We start from the raw sequence: 22,063 nt of genomic DNA, 5'->3' as shown, positions 1-22,063 counted from the left end.
TAAGTTGCTTGGTGGCCCCGTTAGTTCTGATTCTGGTTTTAGTGGTGAGCTTGTGATGTAGAGGGTTACCAAGACCATTGCGGTTATGGATAAGGTTGCTATGCTGGATGATCCTCAATATGAGCTCTTGTTACTTAGGGCATGTACTGGAGTTTCTAAACTCTACTTTGCCTTGCGTACTTGTCCTCTAAGTGCTTTCGAGGCGCCTCAGCGCGTTTTCGATGAGGCTCTTCGATCTTCCTTGGAGCGTATTGTTACTACTTCGGGGCCCGGGTTTGGTGATTGGCAGTGGTGGCTTGCCACCTTACCATTTGCATTTGGAGGGCTTGGTGTCTATTCCGCAGGTGATGTTGGTCATTATGCTTTTCTTGCTTCTCGGTTGCAGTCTGCTGGGTTGCAGACACAACTTCTGCGTCATACTGGTATCGTTGGTCTTGGTCGAGCCTTTGAGGATGCGTTGGGTCTGTTTAATGGAACAATCCTAGTGAGGTCGCTGCCCCTAAACTTATGAAGAAGTTGGCAGATATATATTTCACAAAGGTTACCACTTCTGCAGAATCCACCTTTTCTTTATCTCCTCAGCAGTCGGCATTGTGGAAGTCGCAGCAGGGTGATCATACCTCTGCTTGGCTTCGTGCAGTCCCTATTTCTGGATTGGGTCATATGATGAACGCTAAGACATACCGATGTCTATTGTGTTATCGGATGGGTGTTCCATTGTTCTCTGTCTCGACACCGTGCTCTGCTTGTTTGAGGGTTTTTGCTGGGGATATTTTCGGTGATCATGCGGTGTCTTGTGCTGGTATTGTGGGTATTAAAAATCGGCATAATGTTTTTCGGGATACACTTGTTGATGTTTGCTATTGGTCAGGGATTTCAACAAGAAATGAGGTTGACATAGGGTTGTTTGAAGGGAATGACGGGGCCCTCAGACCTGCCGATGTGTTACTTTATTCATGGGATCGTGGCCGCAATGTCTGTGTTGACTTGACAAGGTCTTCTCCATTGACACAAACAGGTCTTTCTGACTTTGTTTCGGGACGAGTTGTGGCTGATGCGGCTCATCAGAAGCGGGTTAAGTATGAAGCTCGTTGTCTGGTGATTGGATATGGTTTCATTCCCTTCTCTTCCTTTTCTTAGCTTGGGGAATTAGAGAAGGAGGCTGTTGCGTTGCTGAAGCGGATTCAGAGGTTCTCGACGACGCAAGACATTGGGGCTCGTGCTGCAGCTCATATATTCACTAGGGTAGGCTTTGGTATTGCTAGAAGAGTGGGGGCTCAGATTGTATCTCGACTTCCCACTAATTTATTGTAGGTTGTATGACTTTTGTTTTTGAGATATAATAATAATAATAATAATAATAATAATAATAATAATAATAATATAATAATAATAATAATAATAAATAAATAAATAATTGAGGACTACATACACGATACACTCGTGAGGTTTCTCGTCCATGATTTTCCATTTTACAAAACCTTATTCTTTTTCATGATTAGTAATGTTTGGAAACGAGCATCCTCCAAAACTAGTCAACTAATTTGGAACCACTTCAAGTAAGGATGTCACTTTTGAACATCTCTTGCTTGATAAGACTAACCTTTTTTTTTTTATTATTATATATATTATTTTGTATAAATATGTTCATTATTGTTTTTGCTTATATACCTAAAAATCCATTCACTTATCTTCCTCCATAATATGCATACTTTAATCACTGCTATTCTCTTACAATTTTGATTGTGTGAATGTTTTGTTTTTACCATCACCATTATCAATGATTGATCAAATATCTAATTAAAGTTCTATTATAACTAATAAGATGACTTTTGGACTAGTTCTTAGATTATGCAATCAATCAAAGATAATCAACCCCCTTAATTCAAAGCAGCAGGTTTAGGGTCAAAACATCGTTACCATAAAAAAAGAATTGAAAATGTCATCTTTAGATAGAAATGGATAACTAAATCTTGGATCCTTCCTTTTGGTTCGTTGGCAATTAAACTGGAGTCATGTTGGATTATTCATCTAGCAGACTAAGTTACCTTAATACAACATGGTGGCGATTTTCAAGATTTCAAGCTTAATTATCAAATGCATCATTCAAAACTCGGCTTACGTATGCGCCTGAAGGCATTGTGCGCATAATACATGGCTCCTCGAGAGGGTGAGAACAAAAGCAAATCATGTGTGCTACGCCAGAACAATAAAGACATAACCCTTCATGGGGTCAAAAATTCAGTCCTACACAAGTCAAATAGCATTTTCTATTCCACTAATTTAAAAATGCAATTGGGTCATTTAATTTATTCCTAACACTACTCTATTGTCGACTTGGAAAACGGGTCATTTGGGTCAGTAAATATTCAGGTCGGGTTGGGTCAATTTTGGATTTCAGGTCAAATTCGGGTCAGCACATCGGGTTAAGTTCGTGTCAGGTACAGTTCGAGTCGGGTCATTTCGGGTCGAGTTAATTTTTATGACCAATTTGCGGGTCAAGTTTGGGTCGGGCTAATTTCGAATTGAGCCAATTCTGGTCTGGTCAGTTTGGCTCGGGTCAAATTTGGGTTGGGTCACCGAATAAATTCACTTAAAAAAATAGTTGGAAAAATTAAGTAAAGTCGTTAAGAAGATAAAAAAAAAAATCATTAATGCTTACTTCCTCCGTTTCTATTTAGTTGACGCGTTTGATTTAGGCACATATATTAAGAAGAGGAGAGAGAGTAAGAGAGAATGAAAAAACAAGTGGGGTAGCTTGTAAATGCAAGGTAAAAATTTTACCCCAAAAGGAAACGTGTCAACTAAAAAGAAACTTCCTAAAAAGGAATACGTGTCAACTAAAAAGAAACGGAGGTACTATTACTTAGGAAAAGATAGAACCCCTGAAATAGGTAACTAATACTTTCACCCTATTCACTTCAGGTCTTCAGGAATCAGGTCACTTTGTGTCAGGTCATTTCGGGTCAGGTCGAGTCGATTCGGGTTAATCAATTCGGGTTTAAATCGGGTCACTTCGGGTTGGGACAAGTTCGGGTTTCAGGTCATTTCGGACATCGGGTTAATTGCGGGTCAACTCCTTTTCGGGTCGGTTTGGGTCGGTCAGGTTAGTTCATGTTTCGGGTCACGGGTCGGGTCAGGATTGCTAGGTCTACTATTTTGTAATTAGAGAGTATAGTAGTTGATTCTCATAATTTTTGGAATGTCCATTGAAGAGCTGCTAGAAAACTCATGGTTATTGCCATATCATTAAGGGTTCATAATTTGATGGTACTCCTCTTCGTAGCTATAAGTACCATTTCATTTCCACCATTTGGTGTGTGTTGGGGGGGTTGGGGGGGGGGGGTGTTGTCTCCCAAAATGCTTCAAAATAATTTTAAAAAAATTAACAGGATTTATTTAAAATTTGTCTAGTTCTATAGTAATATCCAACATTTTGATCATTCCTAAATACTTTAGCCCTTTATTGGGTATTATCTTCTAAAAACATTATGACTTTTTTTATTTTTTGGGAACTTTTATTTTATGACATATTACCTCTACAATAGGTCAAAATTTTATTCCTTTTATATTTTAAAAATTAAACAATCTCCTCCCTCCCATCATTGTTGACCACCTCCCTAGCCTCCCACCACTTTTGACACGTTGATTGACAACCTGTTACTAGGGTTGATGACCTACTATAAAGCAAATGGGTATTAATAAAAGTTGAAAAAAATTTCGAGAATAATCAAAAGATGAGATTTAGAAAACATACAAAAGTTGAATTATTCCTGTCAAATTTTTCAATAATTTCTACTCTTTTAGCATAATTTGGTACATAAAACTCTTTATGTGTAACTTGAGGTGATCAAAGTTAGCCCAGCCCGACCCAACCTGATTTAGGCCGTGTTTGGACAGAAATTTCCATCCCGAAATCAGGTTGGGTCCGACCTAACCCGCAAATTTATTATTTTTGGGTTAGTTTGGGAATGCATTTTTATGCATACTTAATTGACTTTTTAGGCCCAGCCTGAAAATGGCCTGAAAATCCTACACAACCTAACATGGTCGGATTTGTGAAAAAACAATGCGGCTCTAAGCTTGGCCCGACCTAACCCAACCCGAGAAATGGGCTTATTTTTTGGCTTCGGTCCAACCCGAACCCAACTTGCCTAATGATCACTTCTATGTGTACCTAATTAATCTCACTGAAAATCACTATTGAATGTCTTTAATCAATTTCTTCACCATAAAGTTCAAAAGTATTTGCCCCAAGCAAACAGTATAACCCCAAGGTCCCAAACTTCTTGTATTATTCATTTCTTTTTATTTAATCAAAGCTTGTGAACACAAGGATGGCTTGATTTGGAGCAACTTCAATCAAGACATAGGGCTTGTACATAAATAATGGAGTAACCCTTGATAACATCCAATTTAAATTGATTTTTACAAGGTGATCAAAGCACTTTACAGTAATCAAATAGTCATAATAATAACGAAATGTGACCTATCCATCTTCAATTTCATTCGACAATTGGCAATAATTTTCAGATTTACACTAATCAAATGACCGTAAAAATTTGATGAGATTCAACAACTCGTTGAAACGAGTTAGATCTTTCAAAATGTTCCTACAGTAGAACCCATGCTATGTTTCCTGTCGTAACAAGTTTTACGTTTTTCTGGTAGGTAGGATAGGGGAAGGGAGAAGGAGGGGGGGGGGTGAGGGGAGCCCCACCAGCTTTTATCAGCTAATGTTCAAGGTGGAAAACATATTCTGTCAGGCGCTGCAATTTACTGGGATCTAATTTCTGCTCTGTAGTTACAGATTGCTTCTTCACAGTGAACATTCTGGCAGCAGAGTCCAAGCTCCAACCCTCCACCAAAACATCTATATTATAAAATAAAAGAACCATATCAGAGATAAACAAATGTAAACTACCTTTCCCACAAATGTAAATATTCCAATGTGAAAAATTTGGCCAATGATATCAACAAGATATAAAAAGTTGATATTTGAAAACTAAATGACTGTTTAATCTTAGCTAAAGCACATAATTGGTCGCAGTGGTGTATGTAAATAATAACATTATTCATTGCCACAAAGCTGATTTAGCTTATAGACAGAAATTGACATCAAAATTAAACATGTTCTTTACTAAAAAAAGGAAATCAAGCAAATCAAGGCTGCTTGTGTCATCTATTCATGGACTAGGGAGCAGAATACTAGGAGAAGACATAGGGAGCTTCAGCTAAGGGTTTCATTCCTAAATCAGTAAGTCGGCAAAAAAGAAATCTTCAACTTAGGGGGAAAAAAAAGGCCTATCACAAAATTATTTATGAAAAACACCAAGGGTTTGCAGCTGATCTCTTCTTTTAACTAGAATAATTTGAGTTGACATAGCAGAAATATTCATTATCTATGAATCTGGGAGACCTAGAACTGCTTTATTATTTTTTTTGGTACTTGAGTACTTCATATGTACATGCTGGAAATAGGTTAGCAACTTAGCATGGTGTAATTTAGCCCTTCTAGTTCTTCAGGTTATCAAATAAAAAGCATTGCAGTCTGGGTAAAAAAAACAAAAAATATTTATTTCATATAGTCAATACTTTGGTTAATCAATTAGACAAAATTCTTGTCATTTCTACGCATAGAATTTAAATAAACTTTTGAGTAGACTAGACGGAAGACAGCAACCTAAAAGGCTTTAAATATATACATGTACCAACCAAATACATAGCTTATCGTAGCATCAAGGAACAATAGGCCTTTGCAGAAGTTACAAGGTATCGTTGGACTAAGAATTTGCAAGACTAGAGTTTCAAGTTTTATTGGCAACATTTTTTTTTTTTTTTTGAAACCTTATTGTTAATTTATAACAATCATTAGAATATCATTTAAAAAATAAAATAAAATAAAATAAAATAAATAAATAAAAAAAAAAACTATCATTATGAAGAGTTAAAGTAGGATATAAAAAATTAAAGTGATCCAAATAATGGTTTGGAGGGACTGATGATGAAATATAAAAAAAAAAAAATAAAGGCAAGCTTCTTAACACAAACATTAAGATGAATCAAACAGGGGATTAACCAAATATATTTGGAAATTTTGAACTGATTAGACTAAAATCTTTAGAATGAAACACAATACTCTACCAGGTTACTGATTAAAACAAAAAAAAAAATACTGTGAGCTTTGGTTGAAGAGACCACTTCAATAAAATCATTAAAGTATATTCTAAGTTATATGAGCTATTGCTATATAATTGAGGAAAGAAAATAATGATTTGCCATGTGTCTGATAAATCAGCATGTCATATGAGATCAAATACACTTACATTTTGTCACATCATCTTCACTCATTCCCAAAAATAATGCTGTATCTTGAACACTAATGGTTGAGTAGCCAGCAACAAGTAGCTGAAACATCTTCTTGGTATAATTATCTGCAAAGAGAAATTATTAATATCGAGTATTTGAAAAGGAAAAACAAGCTGCATCAATTGTACATTGCAAGATCACATGCACAATCATAGCAAATGGTGCAAAAGCATAAGCTAAAGGAAGTTAGGGTGTTTGGTACAGGGGATTCAGGAAAGGGCAAAAGAATCAACAGAGCGGGTTCTCTTTATTATTGTTTGTTAGGTCATTTAATTCACTCCCTACTCTCTGCTTAAGCCCAAACTCCTTTACTTTGATTCAACATTCCATGTTTCCATTCTCTTTCCCTAAACTACCACCACCTCACAACCATACACCCAGTACCCCACCACTGCCAACCTCGTTATCACCACCACCCTCACTAGCACCACTCCAGCACCGCCATCATCGCCAGAACCGCCATGTTACACACTTCTTCTATTTCATCTGCAGATGATAATACTTCCTCCGTTTTTCATCTGCAGATAATTACAATTCCTTCATTTATATTAGTACATACTCCATCCAAAATTTAAGTGTTACTTGCCCTAATCAGCCATTTTTGTAGGTGTTACACTTCCATTTTTTGGCAAACTGCTAAATTATTATTATTTTTTTCTCTCATCTCATAGTCCCCACTTATACTTTTTTTTTTTTTTCTCTCACAAAGAGGATGCATGCATGCCTTTTATCCACTTCATTGTTGTCTTGCATCAGCGAGAAGATTTGGAGAAAGAAAGGAGAAAGGAAATCCAGAAAAGGTAAAGAGAATCAAGAAATAAGGTACAGCAAAAACAAATTAAAAAATTACACAAAAGATGCCACATGTCAGTCATTCCCAAATGAAAATTCAAGTGTCATTGGTAACCGATATGTTGGGTGCCTACTGGCTTAGAGCCCTAGAAAACTTTAAGAATGACTTAGATGTGTGCATTTAAAATTATAAAATGAACCTCAAAAACCACAAATGTAAGTTTACTCCTTAAATATTTATAACCATTATTAAAGTATTTTACAAAGATGTGTGCATTTAAAATTTTAAAAATAACCTTAAAAACCGCAAATGTAAGTTTACTCCCTATATATTTATAACCATAATTAAAGTATTGTATAAATAACATCTGCTATTAGCATTTTCTTTATTCCATAAGATTCAACTTTCATTTTTATATTGTGTGATTTTGTACAAGAGTGTTTTTTTTTTTCACAAAGAGTTTTCTAATAACTGGTTTTGCATAAAATGACCATGTAGAAATGTAGAATTTGATTCAAAATGCTACTCTCCATCACATTATAATTGCAAAATTTTCCGTTTTAGATGTCCCATGATAGTTGTCAAGTTTCCAATTCTATAATAAACCAAAAGAAATTAATATACCAATAAAATATATTGCTAATGGCCAAAGTAATATAAAAGGATACTCCCACAGAAATCAATCAATTGCTACATATGACAATTAATACAAGACAGGGCTAGAGAGGTAACTATTTGTAACAAATGCAGTTGGTAAACAAGTAGGAAGTAGTCACTTATAGATTGAGTGACTAATTTATCATAATCCTCTATACCAGGAAGACTTCATTCTCTTTAAAATATGTAATCAATTTTTGCCTCCAGCGACATCAATTGCTCATCTGACTCAGAAATATGTTCCCCAAAGGTACATCTGACTTCTGTTTACCTTGTTTGGCAATATACAAACTAAAGAATAGGCATCTTTACAAAGTGGCTTCTATAATTGCATTTGTTTTCTCCTTAAATCTTGGAATAGAATTCAGTTGTTAGTTTGTTTTTGTTTATCAACGTAAGTGTTAGTCTTATCACTCAAACAAGGAATATTAATTCAATAGAATATAATTTGCCAAAAAAAACTCTTTTTTTTTTCCCATTTTCTCATGAACATGCATTTGTTTTCTCTTTAAATCTTGGAATGGAATTCAGTTATTAGTTTGTTTTTGTTATCAAGGTAAGTGTTAGTCTTATCACTCAAACAAGGAAAATTAATTCAATAGAAAAACTAACCATGAAGTCGGCCTACACAAATACCTATTTTTTTTTCTTTATAAGATGACTCTACTGTGTCCAATTTTTCTTGTAGAAAAGTCGAAAATGATATTAAGGTAAGGCCATACTATCATTACAAGCTTTGTAAACCATGATAATGTCTCTTGATGATGATGATGATATACTAGAGGTTGCTTGTATATAAGCCTTCATTGAAAAGGATTAAAACTCAAAAAGGCATCTCTTTATTGAAGAAAAAATTAAACAGAAAACATTAACATCTCTGAACATCTTTGAAGAGAATGTTTAGGCTTTGTTCTCTTCACCTGAAACAAAGTGTTCTAGCTATGTTACTTCGACACCTTGCTTTACATCAGGTGTTGCGTGTTGAATCCTCCAACACTTTGACATGACACAATACCTAAATACATAGTGGCCTTATATAAAATTTTATAAAATATGGAGTGTCAGACCCAAATCTGAGTCTCTGCAAAATGCAAGTCTGGTCTAATTGAATTTATATAAGAAAAAACATCATGATAGATCTTGTTAAGTTCATCTTTAGTGGGTCAGGATTTTTCCGTTTTAGTTCAATCTAATCTGATTTTGAACAAAAATACGTAATAAGAATTAAGTTAAAAGAACAAAGAATCTCATTTTTCAAAAGTACGATTAATTTGATAGCTTTATATGAAAATTTGATTAGGATAGTGTCGGATTATTACTGAATTAGATTTAGATGCACGCAACAGGTGCTTTACATTTCAGAAGATATTTACAACAACCCATACTATATTTAGCATTTAAAAAAAAAAAAAACAATTTAAAAAGTGCTCATATAATGTAAGGGTGTTTATAGGTATTTTAGGTGAACACCAAATGTGTAAAGTGTTGACAAATATTAGAGATAATATCTTTTTATTTTCAAAAGAAAAATTAACCGATACTCTAATCCTCCTATAACCGCATACTGAAAAAGGAAAACTATAGCCCAAAAGTGGTAGTGTTGGCCCAATTTAACAAAATTAAATTGGTAAATTACATATCGTACTGAGATTAACTCACATCAGATTAACTCACATCAAAGATAACTTTTAAAAGCAACAACGGTAGAAAATCTAATAAATCTAATGAAATTCACCAGCTAGCAGATCATAATTACGAACAAATTACAACAATGAACTTCAAGAGTAATAACAAAATTATAAGCATAATGCCATATTATCATCACCAACAAATATATTAAAAATAAAATATAACTCTCATAATTATTATTTGTATAGTCTTTCTGTTTCTCAACTTACACAATTTTTTTCCAACTTTTATTCAATTGATTATATTGCTATGCTCTTTTTCCTTTTCAAACAATTCCTTATGATGATTCATGTTAGGCGAACCCCAAATCATTTTAAGACTAAGGTTTTTTGTTGTTGTTTGTAATCACCAACCAACAACTATCATTCTTCACTTTTCTTACTCTCCTAAGAATATTTTGATAGTAAAGTAACAAATCATTAGATTGGGAGCTGGACAACAAGATACTCCAAGTATATCAAATAAAGTCAATTCGACAAGCTTAACAACCAGGATCCCAAAGACAACTACAAGAGTGGCACATCTTATCCACATGGCCATTCCTACTTTCAGAACAACTATCACTTTCCGATGCCTATATTAACACAATAGCAAGTATATATTCTTTCAAAATTAATATAGGAAGGAGTGAAGGACCATTAAGTTGCTCCAAGCTATTAGAAATTTTTCTCAAAGAAGGCATAAAATATGCTTGAGAATAGGATAATGTCAATTCAATACAAAAACTCTATGTACTATACAAAGAGAAAGGACCTTTTGGTTAATAAATTCTGTTTTTCCTAAAAATACCCTTCTACATAATTAAAATTACATTTTTACCAAAAATAAGTGCAATTTAAAAAAATAAATAAATAAAAACTATCCTATCATAATTCATAACTACCCCTTTCATCTTTGTCTTTTTTTTTTTTAAAGAAAACTACCAACCTTTAAAAAAACCGCCATTTAAAAAAAAAACAGAGAATTGATCTTGATAGATTACTTATATGCACAAGAACGAATTTTCGTGCTGCTCTTAGCTTGTAAATTTAAAATAAAATAATTAAAATGAAAGGAAAAGGAAAAACTCAGTACGCGTGACAATAATAGCTGCTGTTAGGGCAAAACTAAATACGATGTATGTCAATCTACTAAGCCAGACTTTGTAACAAATCATAAACAAATGATAAAGAATCAGAACTCCATGTCTCTTCTAAGAAGTGGCCTCTTCACCATTCAATCTCATTCATATATAAAAATCTTAGACCTGATAATTTTCGAGGATTCTAAGTCTAAGACTACCTCCATAGAAAGTCCATTCATATTTAATACTTCTAAACATACAAATATACAATACAGATATAGCACCACAACCAAGAAAAACAACGACAACAGCAGCAGCACTCATCCTCCTTAACTCAATCCGGTGTATCCCGTGAGAGTAGTCAATAGATGGTTTTTCAATAGCTCAAATTAAAACCAATTTCAGGCCCTAGACAAAAATTAATTTACGGCAGCCAATGATAAAGTCCACATATTACTAAATCATAACATACATAAACAATACTCAATCATCATCTCAAACATACAGGATTCAGCAGTACACTAATTAAAGAAAAGCTTAAATTTAGGGCAAGTAAAAGATTAACCCGAAAACGCAGCGACAATGGGTTGAATTTGAGGGCTCCAATCGAAAGAACGAATAGCTTCATAAACACCAGCATAATCCCTAGTCCAAAGCTTCTGACCAATTCCCCAAACTGCAATCACCTCAGGCTGATTCTCTTTAATCGCCAATGGCATAGATTTCCAAAGAAACCTCGCGCTATTACTGTTAACATCAAAAACTAACCAAAATTAGGGTTTATCGAAACAAATTCAAACCTTTTAACCCAAAGTTGACGAATAAACTAACATGTCGCCAGCATAAATGTGCCCTAATAGATGAACTGCATAAGGCCAGTCGTTCTGGAAATTAACACCTTCTGCTGAAACCTACGACAATAAAAGCGATGAATTGATGAAATTCGGAGGTTTTTGTTGGAAATTTATGAGGAGAAAGAGAGGGAGAAGCATACCTGAAGCATCAAATTGTCGCAGATATCAGCGATTTTGTCGTAGGATTTGGAAGCAATTGCGTCAGTGAGAAGTGAGAAATCCATTGTTGTTGCTTCTTCTTCCATTGATGAGCTCTTAAGGTTCTGCTAGTCTGCAGGATCGATGGATTTTTAAACTTGGTTGAGCTTCTCGCAATTTATATATGGTGGGTTAACTGGGTTTAGTCTAAACGAAAAGTTGTCCAAAATAAAGGATTTTAAGTATGGTTCAGCCCAGGGGTGTTTATCGAGCAAGTCGATCACGACTCAGCTCGTGATCGACTCAACTCGAAAACTTTTTACATGTGCTCAACTCGTACTCGCTAAAGTTTCGAGCAAATAAAACATGCTCGACTCGTGCTCGTTAAAGTTTCGAGTCGAGTCGAGTAGCTTACAATCTGCTCGTTAAAATTTTGGTACTTCTATTATTATATGTCTTTATTTATTTTTTGTTCAATTTATATTGTAATCCTTATTATATATAGATATTAATAAAAATTTACTCTTTCTTTTTTTATGATATAAATTAAGGCTTAATTAGTGTCAAATTTGTTTAAAGATAGTAACTTTGTTTACAAATTTTATATTAATAATATTTTATCGAGTTGCTCACGAGCTTATCGAGTCGAGTTAGAGCTTGCTCAACTCGTGCTCGTTAACATCTCGAGTCGAGTCGAATTCAAGTCGAGTTTTGAGCGAGCGTTGACCGAGTCGAGTACAAGTTGCTCGCAAGCTGCTCAACTCAATTAGCACTCAGCCATTCAGGTTAGGTCATGTCGGGTTTATGTCAAATCCAAGTCGGATCATGTTAGTTTTTTCTTACTTATAAGTCGGGTTCAAGTCAGGTTGGGTCAAGTTTGATTCAGAGTATGACAAGCTTTATAGGTAAATAATGAGGAACATTGAAACACATCATGCTCATTAACCTTTGGATGCATCTCATGTTCATCGTCATGAATAATAGGGGAAATAGAGTTGAAATCATACGTTATAGGTTCATTAATGGGATCATAAGACAAAGCATAATGGGAAGTCATGCAAATATTAAAAGAATCAAGACATTGAACATTAATATTAGAATATGGTTACCCATATTATAAATATCACAAACAAATCAAACATAAAAGTCCCAAGCATAACAATTGACATGGCTCGAAATTCACCATTATACACGTTTTCGACTATGTCTAGTATTTTCATTTAAACCAAAATAACATACTTGTATCTTACAAGCCTCCCAAATACTACAACAATTGTAGTAAAAAAAATCCCTCAAGTCTATCTAAATATTTACAAAAAGGCTCATTATTATATTGACCAAGCGAGAAATTTGCCATTTTTATAAAAAGAAAAAATATTGGAATTTGAAAGTAAGAGAATCACAAATCTTTTTTGACAAGAAGAGAAAGGATTTCATTAATGAAAGATAGCCAAACGGCACTTACAAACAATTCCGAGGAAATCTGAAATTCCAATACAAATACAATTCACCTTAGAACTAGTTACATTGCAGATTTGATCAACGATCGCCTTTATAAAAATCTTCATCTGAAGCAATACAATATGTGAGGTAGCACTAATTCGGCTTGAGATCCACATATGAATAACTGTTTGGGTGAAACAACTCATATGGCCTTCTAGACACTTTTGGAGATTGTGAAACCCTAAATAATTGCAACTCCAAAGTCCATTGGTCATGTAAAATGAATTCACAATGCAATCTAGTGGTTTAGTCATCAATCCCTAATTAAAATAATTACGTACAAACTTCCATTAATCAACTTAATCTCAACAATCAATCAATTTAAGGGTAAGTTTATCCCCAGACCGATACTCTTAATTCAGACTCTACCACGTCAGCTTTCCATTAAAGTCATACTAGATTTTCTCCACTTTTAACACATTATCTCAAGACTCACTCCAAATTCACTATATATATATATATTTTTATAAAAATCAGCAACTTTTTTTAGCTGATGAGTTGATAAAAAAAAAAAGAGTTGGCAGCTCTTTAATGGCCAACAAAAAAAAAAAATACAGATTGCTTTTTGTAAATTTGTAGAGTCTTAAGATGAGTTTTAGAATCCAAAACTCATCTCAAGACTCCCTATAGTCTTGCACCACTTTATTGCAAAAATTATATAGTCTTGTAGGTGAGTCTTGAGTTAAGACTCCATTCAAGACTCACCAATAAACTCACCCAAAGTCTCTAAACTAATCTCAATAATCAATCAAACATGCTTTGCCCAAACCCTAGCAAGCTAACTACTCACTAATTCATTATTAAATTAAATCAAAGCATATAATTGAAATCAATAATCAATCAAAGAATAAAGCAACAAAACTAAATCAACATAAAATTAAAGAAAGCAATAAAGAGGAGAGAGAGTGAGAAATTCTAATTGATAATTGAGAAAATTTCAATCCAATTATCACACTTGAATCTTTTATTTCTCAAATAATCATTGAAACACCTAATCCTACACTTAGCCTAATCTAGAGAGAGAAGCTCTCAACCTAAGCCTAAATATGAAAGAAGATCTAAAATGAAGTATTCAAAAAGTTGGGTTACAAATGGGAAAGTCCCGAATTATATATAGATAACCGCAGTGGTCCCGGCATGGAGGAACGAGAGCGACTCGGGTCAACGATGTCTTTGGTGCCTTCGACGAAACCATGGACTTACATGGCCATATGCTTGATGCTAAGGAACGACCATGGCTTGTAGATTGTCTATCTAAAACTTTCCTTAGTGGACTATTAATAGTAGAGGTAGGAGGAACACCCCAACTTTAGTGAAAAAAATGATTGAAAAAAAAAAGGGAAAATAAGCTGAGATTAGATGAACCAAACAAACCCATAGTAAAGTTGGGAAAAGCAAAGGAAGAGGTAGGAGACTAGGAGGGACACCTCCAACTTTAGAGAAAAAAAATGATTTAAGATGAAAACGTATACCTTTTGTAAGAAAATGTAAATCAGGTTGTATAATATTGATGAGACAAAGAAATTGACAATATTGGTTGGATGCTCGATACACATTCATCTGAACAGATCAAAAATAAGGCTTTGCGCATACAAAGCATTCGTCTAGTGCCATTGTTCATAACAACAGGAGGACAAAGCACCTAAAATTTTTATTGAAACAAACAGATTGAGCCTGTCTGATCAGTAAATAATTTTCTTTCGCTACATTGAAGCGATCAAAGACAATAGAACATATGGATTTGGCCTCCAAACAGCCAAAATATGCAGCAAACACAAAATAAGGCAATGATCAGGCAGCATCCTGCTTCGTTGACTTTGAATCACCACCATCTGTAATGACTGGCTCACTCACAGGTTCTGAAGCAATAGACTCCATCGTTTTGTAGAACTCCTCGGGTAAAGGGCCAGGCCGGTGCAATGGAATATGCTTTGGAACTGGAGCGTCATTCTCAATAACCTCACACTCATAGTCATCATCAACACCCCATGGATTCCACTCTGAAAAATCAACAGGTTAGAACTATGTTTAATACACCCTATGCAGACCCATATAACCCAGGAGAATGTCAAAGTGAACAGACAAAGAAACATGCAAAACCATGATCAGGTAAGTAGCAAGTGAAGGATGTTTAATCCCGTAGAAACCAGAGTGCTTAAATAAGACAAACTGTCACAATACTCACGAAATCCAATTAAAACTTCCATTACGTAGCTAGGAGCATCAATTGCAAATTGAAGAGTATTTGAAGTTAGGAAGGCTCTCAATTTTTATTTTTTTTACTTGTATGCTCTACTTGTCTTTGTCACCCGTAGGTTAGCAGTTAGAATGGACAAAATGTTAAAAGGACCAAATTACATTTCTTTTCTCTCATGCAGCGATGCAGGTAATCTCACCTTTCCCATCAAATACCTACCTGTAAAGGATTACTACTGCTTATTTCCATCCAGTACCTAGTCAAGGCAAACCATAATGTACACTAAGTTTCATCATCCTGCTGATCACAATCACAATCACTAAGAACCCAGCATCCAGTCAGCAACAACTTGTATGCTTATGCAGTATGAACAGCAAGGCATCAGGTCAACAGGCATTCCCAAAGTACATTGCCTCACTACTTCAAAATGAGACCAAAAAATAGTCAATTTTCTTAAATAGAAACCAACTCATACTCAACCCTGTACCTGGTCAAAGCAAACCAAAACATACGCTAAGTTCATGATCCTTATGATCCACTAAGAACCCAGCATCAACAAGTTGCATGCTTATGCAACAAACAGCAAGGCATCAGCTCAATAGCTATCCCCAAGAGCACTCTACTCAAAATTTTGTCTCACTACTCAAAGAAGAGACCATATAACTGTCAATTTTATAATTTAGGAACCAACATAAAGTCAATCCTAATACAAATCATTTATCTTACTTTCATTACTTAACATAATTGAAATACTTGCCCAATTTTCTGTAGTAATAAATTTTTTTTTTTTTTAAAGCTTGTACATGCATAGCTTCAGTCATTAATATTGTTTTCTAGATAGATAGAAATTATAAAAGTTGATTTCTAACAAGTATTAACCAAGACGAATCTCAAGATCCTACATAACCCTTAAAACCACAAAAAATATTAAAAGTAACTTATGTGAATAGTGCAAAGTCAAATGGTCACAATTAATAAAAACGGAGAATGTATTACTGTGCTGAGCCCTATATATATATTATATGCCTAGTATAACCTAGTAATAGATGTCAATCAAATGTGTAATCTTTGTCCTGCTCACTCCCTAATCCTGAATTGAGCAGTCTATGATAAAATCTACATATGCTTTATTGAGCAGACAAAGTCTATTTCAGCAAGGCAGCAAAAGGCTCAACAAATCTTTCTCAGGGTAAGGAGAAAGAATGACAGATGAGATGGCCATTGATTGAAAGCACTCGTCGTTGCCTTATGGGAACAGGTTTGGTAGAGTTTAAATGTGTAGAAAAAGGAGGATGACACAAGAAAAACATTAAGGAGCAGCTACTATTGCTCTTGGGACGAGAGATAAAGGGAAAGTTTGATATTTGTATCAAGGAATTCTTGTAGAACCCATCTCATGAAAAAATCCCTCAGTAAATTTACAGCAAAATCTCTGCTGATAAGGTTATTGTAAAACTTAATTTGATTAGTTAAGAATCTGAAGTCACGCATAAGATAAATGAAATTGTTTCTGTTAGATTTCTAATCTGAACCAGCCTAAAGAATCTTGCTCAAAATAAAAAAAAATGCAGGATGAATGTTTTAGTAAGCCAAATCCATATCCCATTCTATTAATGTCTATTATCTTTTTTTTCTTATCTATCTCAGTAATAAACCATATTGCTTACCACCGTGAACTTTTCCCCACTGAAGAGTGCAAATCATAATCACATAATCACTGTTTGTTAAATATACAAGCTTGCATTAATCCCTTCGTATTACTTTTGCTTATTTTCAAAAAAAAGTTGCGCCCTTGTGAGTGTGATACACTGATACTATAATATTTTTCTATTTCCTTTTCAATCCTATAAGAATACTCATTCACACTTGTGAGCGTGATACACTCATACATTAAGGGGTCATTTGGTTGAAAAGGGAAATAACTTCCCATAGGAATTCACAAATTATGGGAATTAACTTCCCACATTAGAAATCCCATGAATTGTTGAAAGTTGTTTGTTATTCATGGAGGAATTTGCAAATCATGGGAATTTCAAGTTACCAAGGGGGTACTTGGTAATTTAATTCCCATGTTTTGTGGGAATTGGAAATTCCCATGAATTTGAAATTCCCACATTTTTATGTGTTGTGGTCAACCAAACAAAACCCCAATATCTAAATTCCCATGATTAACTATTTCCCAAATTTCTTTGGTGCAACCAAACAACACCTAATGCTAATAAATTTCTCTCCTACTCTCCTTGGAGCCATTTTGTTTGGGGGGGGGGGGGGGGGGGATACTCATAGGAATATGGAGTATATTTAAGGTTGTTGGTGGGCCGTGTATAACAATAAAATTAATAGTCTTAAGCAAGTTTGTACTGTGTAGACTAGTATCATTTTGATAAATTTCGTAGTCAAATGATGATGATGATGATGATGATAACATTCATCAAATTTTCTAATACCTCCATTTCATATTATTTACAACTTTGGAGGACCGCACGGACTCTTGGCCTCTTGGGCAAAAATTTGTTTGTGAGTGTAAGGTGGAGAGAGAAATATGGATGCATGTGATGAGTAGAAAAAGAGAAGGAGAGAAAAATGACATTCTAAAAAGGAAAGAAAACATTTGTTGTAAATAATACTTCGTATGTAGCATCCATTTTTGGCAATAGTTGCAAATAATATGAAACACATGTAGTAGATAACATTAAGGTAATTCTTGATATGTTCTTGAAAAATTTTGCTTATCATTGTGCATCTATATCCAACTAACCATAGAGTGAAAAGCATAAATCTATATTCTTAGAGGAAACTAGGCATGCTTTAATAACCTACTACCTTTTGCAAGCAACATAAGGCGATTTTGGGCACGCCAACAAAAAACCACATAAACAATTGCTTACCTAAAATGTAGGTGAGCTTATCCCTCTTCTACACTACAGCAAATTGCTTTGCAACTTTGACACCCTACTTGGCGTCGAGTGTCATGTATACTCCAGATTTTATAAAATTTCATTATAAGGTCACTATATATATGGGTGTCTTTTTGGACGAAGTGTCAGATTACTTAGATATGCCTCAAATCCGAGTCTGGGCAACATAGGTTCTGATTGGAAAATAAATATATAAATGAATGCACTAAACTATATTCAAACTTAAAGAATACCAATTTCACATAAGCGTTACAATATTGAAGATTCCATCACCAAAATTTACTCTGGCATTCTTGTTAACCACAAGTAAACAGCAGATTATTAATGCATACATCTCTGCCAAAATATATTTTTAAAATCACACCTTGAATTACTTTTCAACAGATAACTACTTAGGACTAGGTGAAAAATAAAATCAAAAACACCTTAATTCCTAATGCACATGGTTCTTACTCCTCAAAGCTTCTCCCTACCTAAAGAGACCAACATTCAAAGCATCACCATGAAACACGAGGAACACAAGCTTAAAAAAATAATAAATTAGAATATATACTAAATATATTAAAGAGTGTGCCAAAGAAAGTTAACGTGTCATGTGACACTCTCCTTTGATGCAAAGGATCTAATTAAAAAAATAGATATTGTCACTACAAATTATCGAACACGTGACCCTTGAAGTGAAAAGTGAAAACTTAACCAACAATCTAAAATTACATCATTGTTTAATATTTTAGAAACTAAATATAATTAAGTCTTATAATTAATTAATTATATCTTCTTACAATAACTGCACCATTAGTTAGACTTCTAACATTTAGTATTATACAAAAATATAACTAAGTTTTACAAAAATGTTTTCTACCCCAACTTTTTATAGTAAAGATATAATTTAGTATAGAATAAAAATATGTTTTCAAATGTCATGCACATATATATCACATCATAATGCCTAAATATCCTCATTAGGGAAAAAAAAAAAAAATACAAATAGTAACAACCCGGGATATTTCAGCGCACTTTTTGCACTTCAGTAATTTTTTGATCAAGGATCCCTATAACTGATATAAGTAATATAACAGGTAATTTGTGCTTATTATCTTTGTTTGACTAGCAAGGAAACAGGAAAGGAGTGATGCGCTTCAAAGGGGACACCAATTGAGCAAGCTATCAGCTCATTGTGGGCCCACAAAACCTTTGAGGACACTGGGATCACTTCAACACTAAGTGTATACCTCACATAATGCCTTTCACTTAGTGGCCAGTCTCATAAAGCAAAAACATCCAAAATGAGACTGAAATCATATTTCATATATGAATGGAAATCATTAGAATATAAGGAAAAAGCGGTTACATTGAACAAAATTGATCAACTGTAGTTAAAATTAAAAGATAATTCCAAGGATTCATCGGAATGAACTGCTTAAATGTCAATGTTATAAGAGGAATATGTGAAAGCAAGTTTATGCAAAAAACATGCATGCAACATTATAACTTCTCCTGTATAATAGGTATACCTACTATAGAAAGAAGAAAAATCTATATGCACCAAAGTCCTTCAGTTGAATCAAAATATGTCATTGAGATGGCAGTGACGACCACCTAAACACGACCAGTGACCCCAAGTGCCTATATATAATATATGGTTTGCTATTACTGTATACAGATTAATGTGCTTCCCAGTCCAAACTCTATAGAGCATGACTTGAATCGGGAAGTTATCGATCAAAGATTGAAGGAGAAGCACTTAATAAGTAATAATCCTATGACAAATTAAGGACTAATGAAAGAAATATTCCAATTGACAAGAAGATTCAAAGGATCAAAAGTGTGTTTATCAAAATGAAGCATGAAGGGATTCAGAAATTGACCAGAATATTTATGTGGGCCATTTTCTATCCCCAAGCATTGCAAAAGTCAAATGTGAAGAAAATCAAATATAGATATTCACGACCCATTGACAGTAGCATCTACCATTCACTCTTCAATTCCTAGATTTGCAGCATTTGTGGGTCGACAAGTCAAGCAGTGAAATGACAATTGAAAAGGAGAAAAATGGGCTATTTTCAATCTTTACTATTGTCAACAATGCAAAGAAGTGGGTTCAATGTGTGCTTATTGGAGACAAAGCATAGCAGTGAACAAGAATAAGGCCAGTTGCTATCCCAAGCATTGCATAAGGGCCTAATGAGCACGGTGAAACCGTGTAACAAGTTGAAATCTGGTCTGGTTGTCTCACAATTTGACAAGATTATAAACCTTAATTATCTTCTTTCTTTACCAGGTGAGTTGCATATGTGGGTCAATAACTCACAGACTAGAAATAAAACCCATTAAAATATTATATGTCCACAGAAATTAAGGGAGCTCCTTTGTCTCAACAAGTTACACATTATTTCTTCTCTCACCACTGCAGTACATATGAGCTACAGTATTCTTAACTAATAATCAACAAATTGCTAGGTTTAACTACAATACACCGAGTAACCTTACAAAATAACTTTACTGAGGTTATATTGCTAACTTTATGTGCATAAGAAAATGCTGGATCAAAAAGCACGACAAATTGACTGAAATGAAGAACCTAATATAGCACCACTGAAATTAAGCTCTTAATTGAGCACCACTAAGACTGATGGAATACATATAAAGAGGCAAAAGTGAAAGAAACCCGATCAATCTAATGTAGATTTACAAAAGCCAAATTGCTATGTTTTCAGAATCCAATCCGTCCAATCAAAAGATTAGATAATTAACCACCTAAGAGCTAAATCTCAACTGTCAAGTTAACATTGACAGTATAATGCACACAAACCAACCCTCATTTCTTCCTCTTACCCTTAATTTGTGGCTCAATATTCCTAATAAGCACCCGAAAATGGCGAAAAATAAACCTTCTTACTGAATTCATTAAACATCTCACGATTCAAAACACCCATTACGACGACATTTCATTCAATCCATAGATCTTAAAGAAACCCCCATTTAAAATCAACCTCAAATAAACTAGGGTTCCAATCAAAATCAAAGATAAATTCATCAAAACTCAAAATTTCAACAATGCAAACAAAATCAATCAAAATAAAAACAAAGAAAGAAAGAAAGAAACATACCATTCAATTTGGATAAAAGGGTAAGTTCATCCTTAGCTTCTTCAATGAGTTCTTCAACCTGACCACAACCAAGACGCTTCTCGATGATCTCCCAATCAGGCTCCTCTTCACAGACCTTGAGACGGTGGCGCGTGAAGCTCTCAACAGCCTTGCGATAGCCTTCATCTTCAGGAACAGTTTGGATCTCTTTTAGGGTTTTGGTGTAGAGAGAAATCAAAACTTCTCTCGCATTTGGGACTACGTCTAGACCTACGATCCCTGTTGTTTCCTTCACTTTCGCCATTAATGGCCTTGCAATTCTCCTCAAAAACATCTTTGGTTGTTCCTTTGGTTTTCGTCGTTCGCTTTCTTTCTCTCTCTATTCGACTACTTTCTTTCAACTCACCACTGTTGCTGGGTGACGTTAACGGCCACAACCACACTGAGCTTGTTTAAAGGAGTCCCGTTATACAAGAACAATTAATTACGATGGGTAAGAGTGTAATTGCACGTAATATATACGGCTATTTCACCAAATGCCACTGACAAATTTAAAAATTCATCAAATGTCATCGCACTTTTCAGAATTCACCAAATGCCACTCAGTTTTTTAAAAATTCACCGAGTGCCATTAATGACCAACGGTCGTTAACTCTGTTAGTCATTAAGGGTTAATCATGACACATGCCATGATATTATTGGTCCATTTATCTTTATTAATAAAAAATTTAAAAAAAAAGCTGAAAATAATTAGAAAATAATTATAAAAAAAAAACAGAATATTAAAATTAAA

The 22,063-nt window shown here is 34.4% G+C and overlaps 2 protein-coding genes across 2 annotated transcripts; both read right to left on the bottom strand.

Annotated features, from left to right (window-relative positions):
- Positions 1–4,475: 4,475 nt before the first annotated feature.
- Positions 4,476–11,725, bottom strand: LOC145595158 (COP9 signalosome complex subunit 8-like). Its single transcript, XM_081651527.1, has 5 exons — positions 11,566–11,725; positions 11,403–11,482; positions 11,137–11,318; positions 6,327–6,434; positions 4,476–4,873 (listed from the first exon to the last, which is right to left on the bottom strand). Exons 1-5 carry the CDS (start codon positions 11,668–11,670, stop codon positions 4,734–4,736), a joined length of 615 nt encoding a protein of 204 aa, XP_081507653.1. The 5' UTR covers positions 11,671–11,725; the 3' UTR covers positions 4,476–4,733.
- Positions 11,726–14,590: 2,865 nt separating this feature from the next.
- Positions 14,591–21,693, bottom strand: LOC145593574 (putative NADH dehydrogenase [ubiquinone] 1 alpha subcomplex subunit 5, mitochondrial). The gene is made up of 2 exons (XM_081649844.1): positions 21,292–21,693; positions 14,591–15,066 (listed from the first exon to the last, which is right to left on the bottom strand). Exons 1-2 carry the CDS (start codon positions 21,602–21,604, stop codon positions 14,858–14,860), a joined length of 522 nt encoding a protein of 173 aa, XP_081505970.1. The 5' UTR covers positions 21,605–21,693; the 3' UTR covers positions 14,591–14,857.
- Positions 21,694–22,063: the final 370 nt, after the last annotated feature.

This window comes from Chenopodium album, chromosome 19 (genome assembly GCF_948465745.1).
Source record: "Chenopodium album chromosome 19, dcCheAlbu1.1, whole genome shotgun sequence".
In the NCBI taxonomy this organism is placed as follows: domain Eukaryota; kingdom Viridiplantae; phylum Streptophyta; class Magnoliopsida; order Caryophyllales; family Amaranthaceae; genus Chenopodium; species Chenopodium album.
This window is presented reverse-complemented; position numbering and strand designations above follow the sequence as displayed.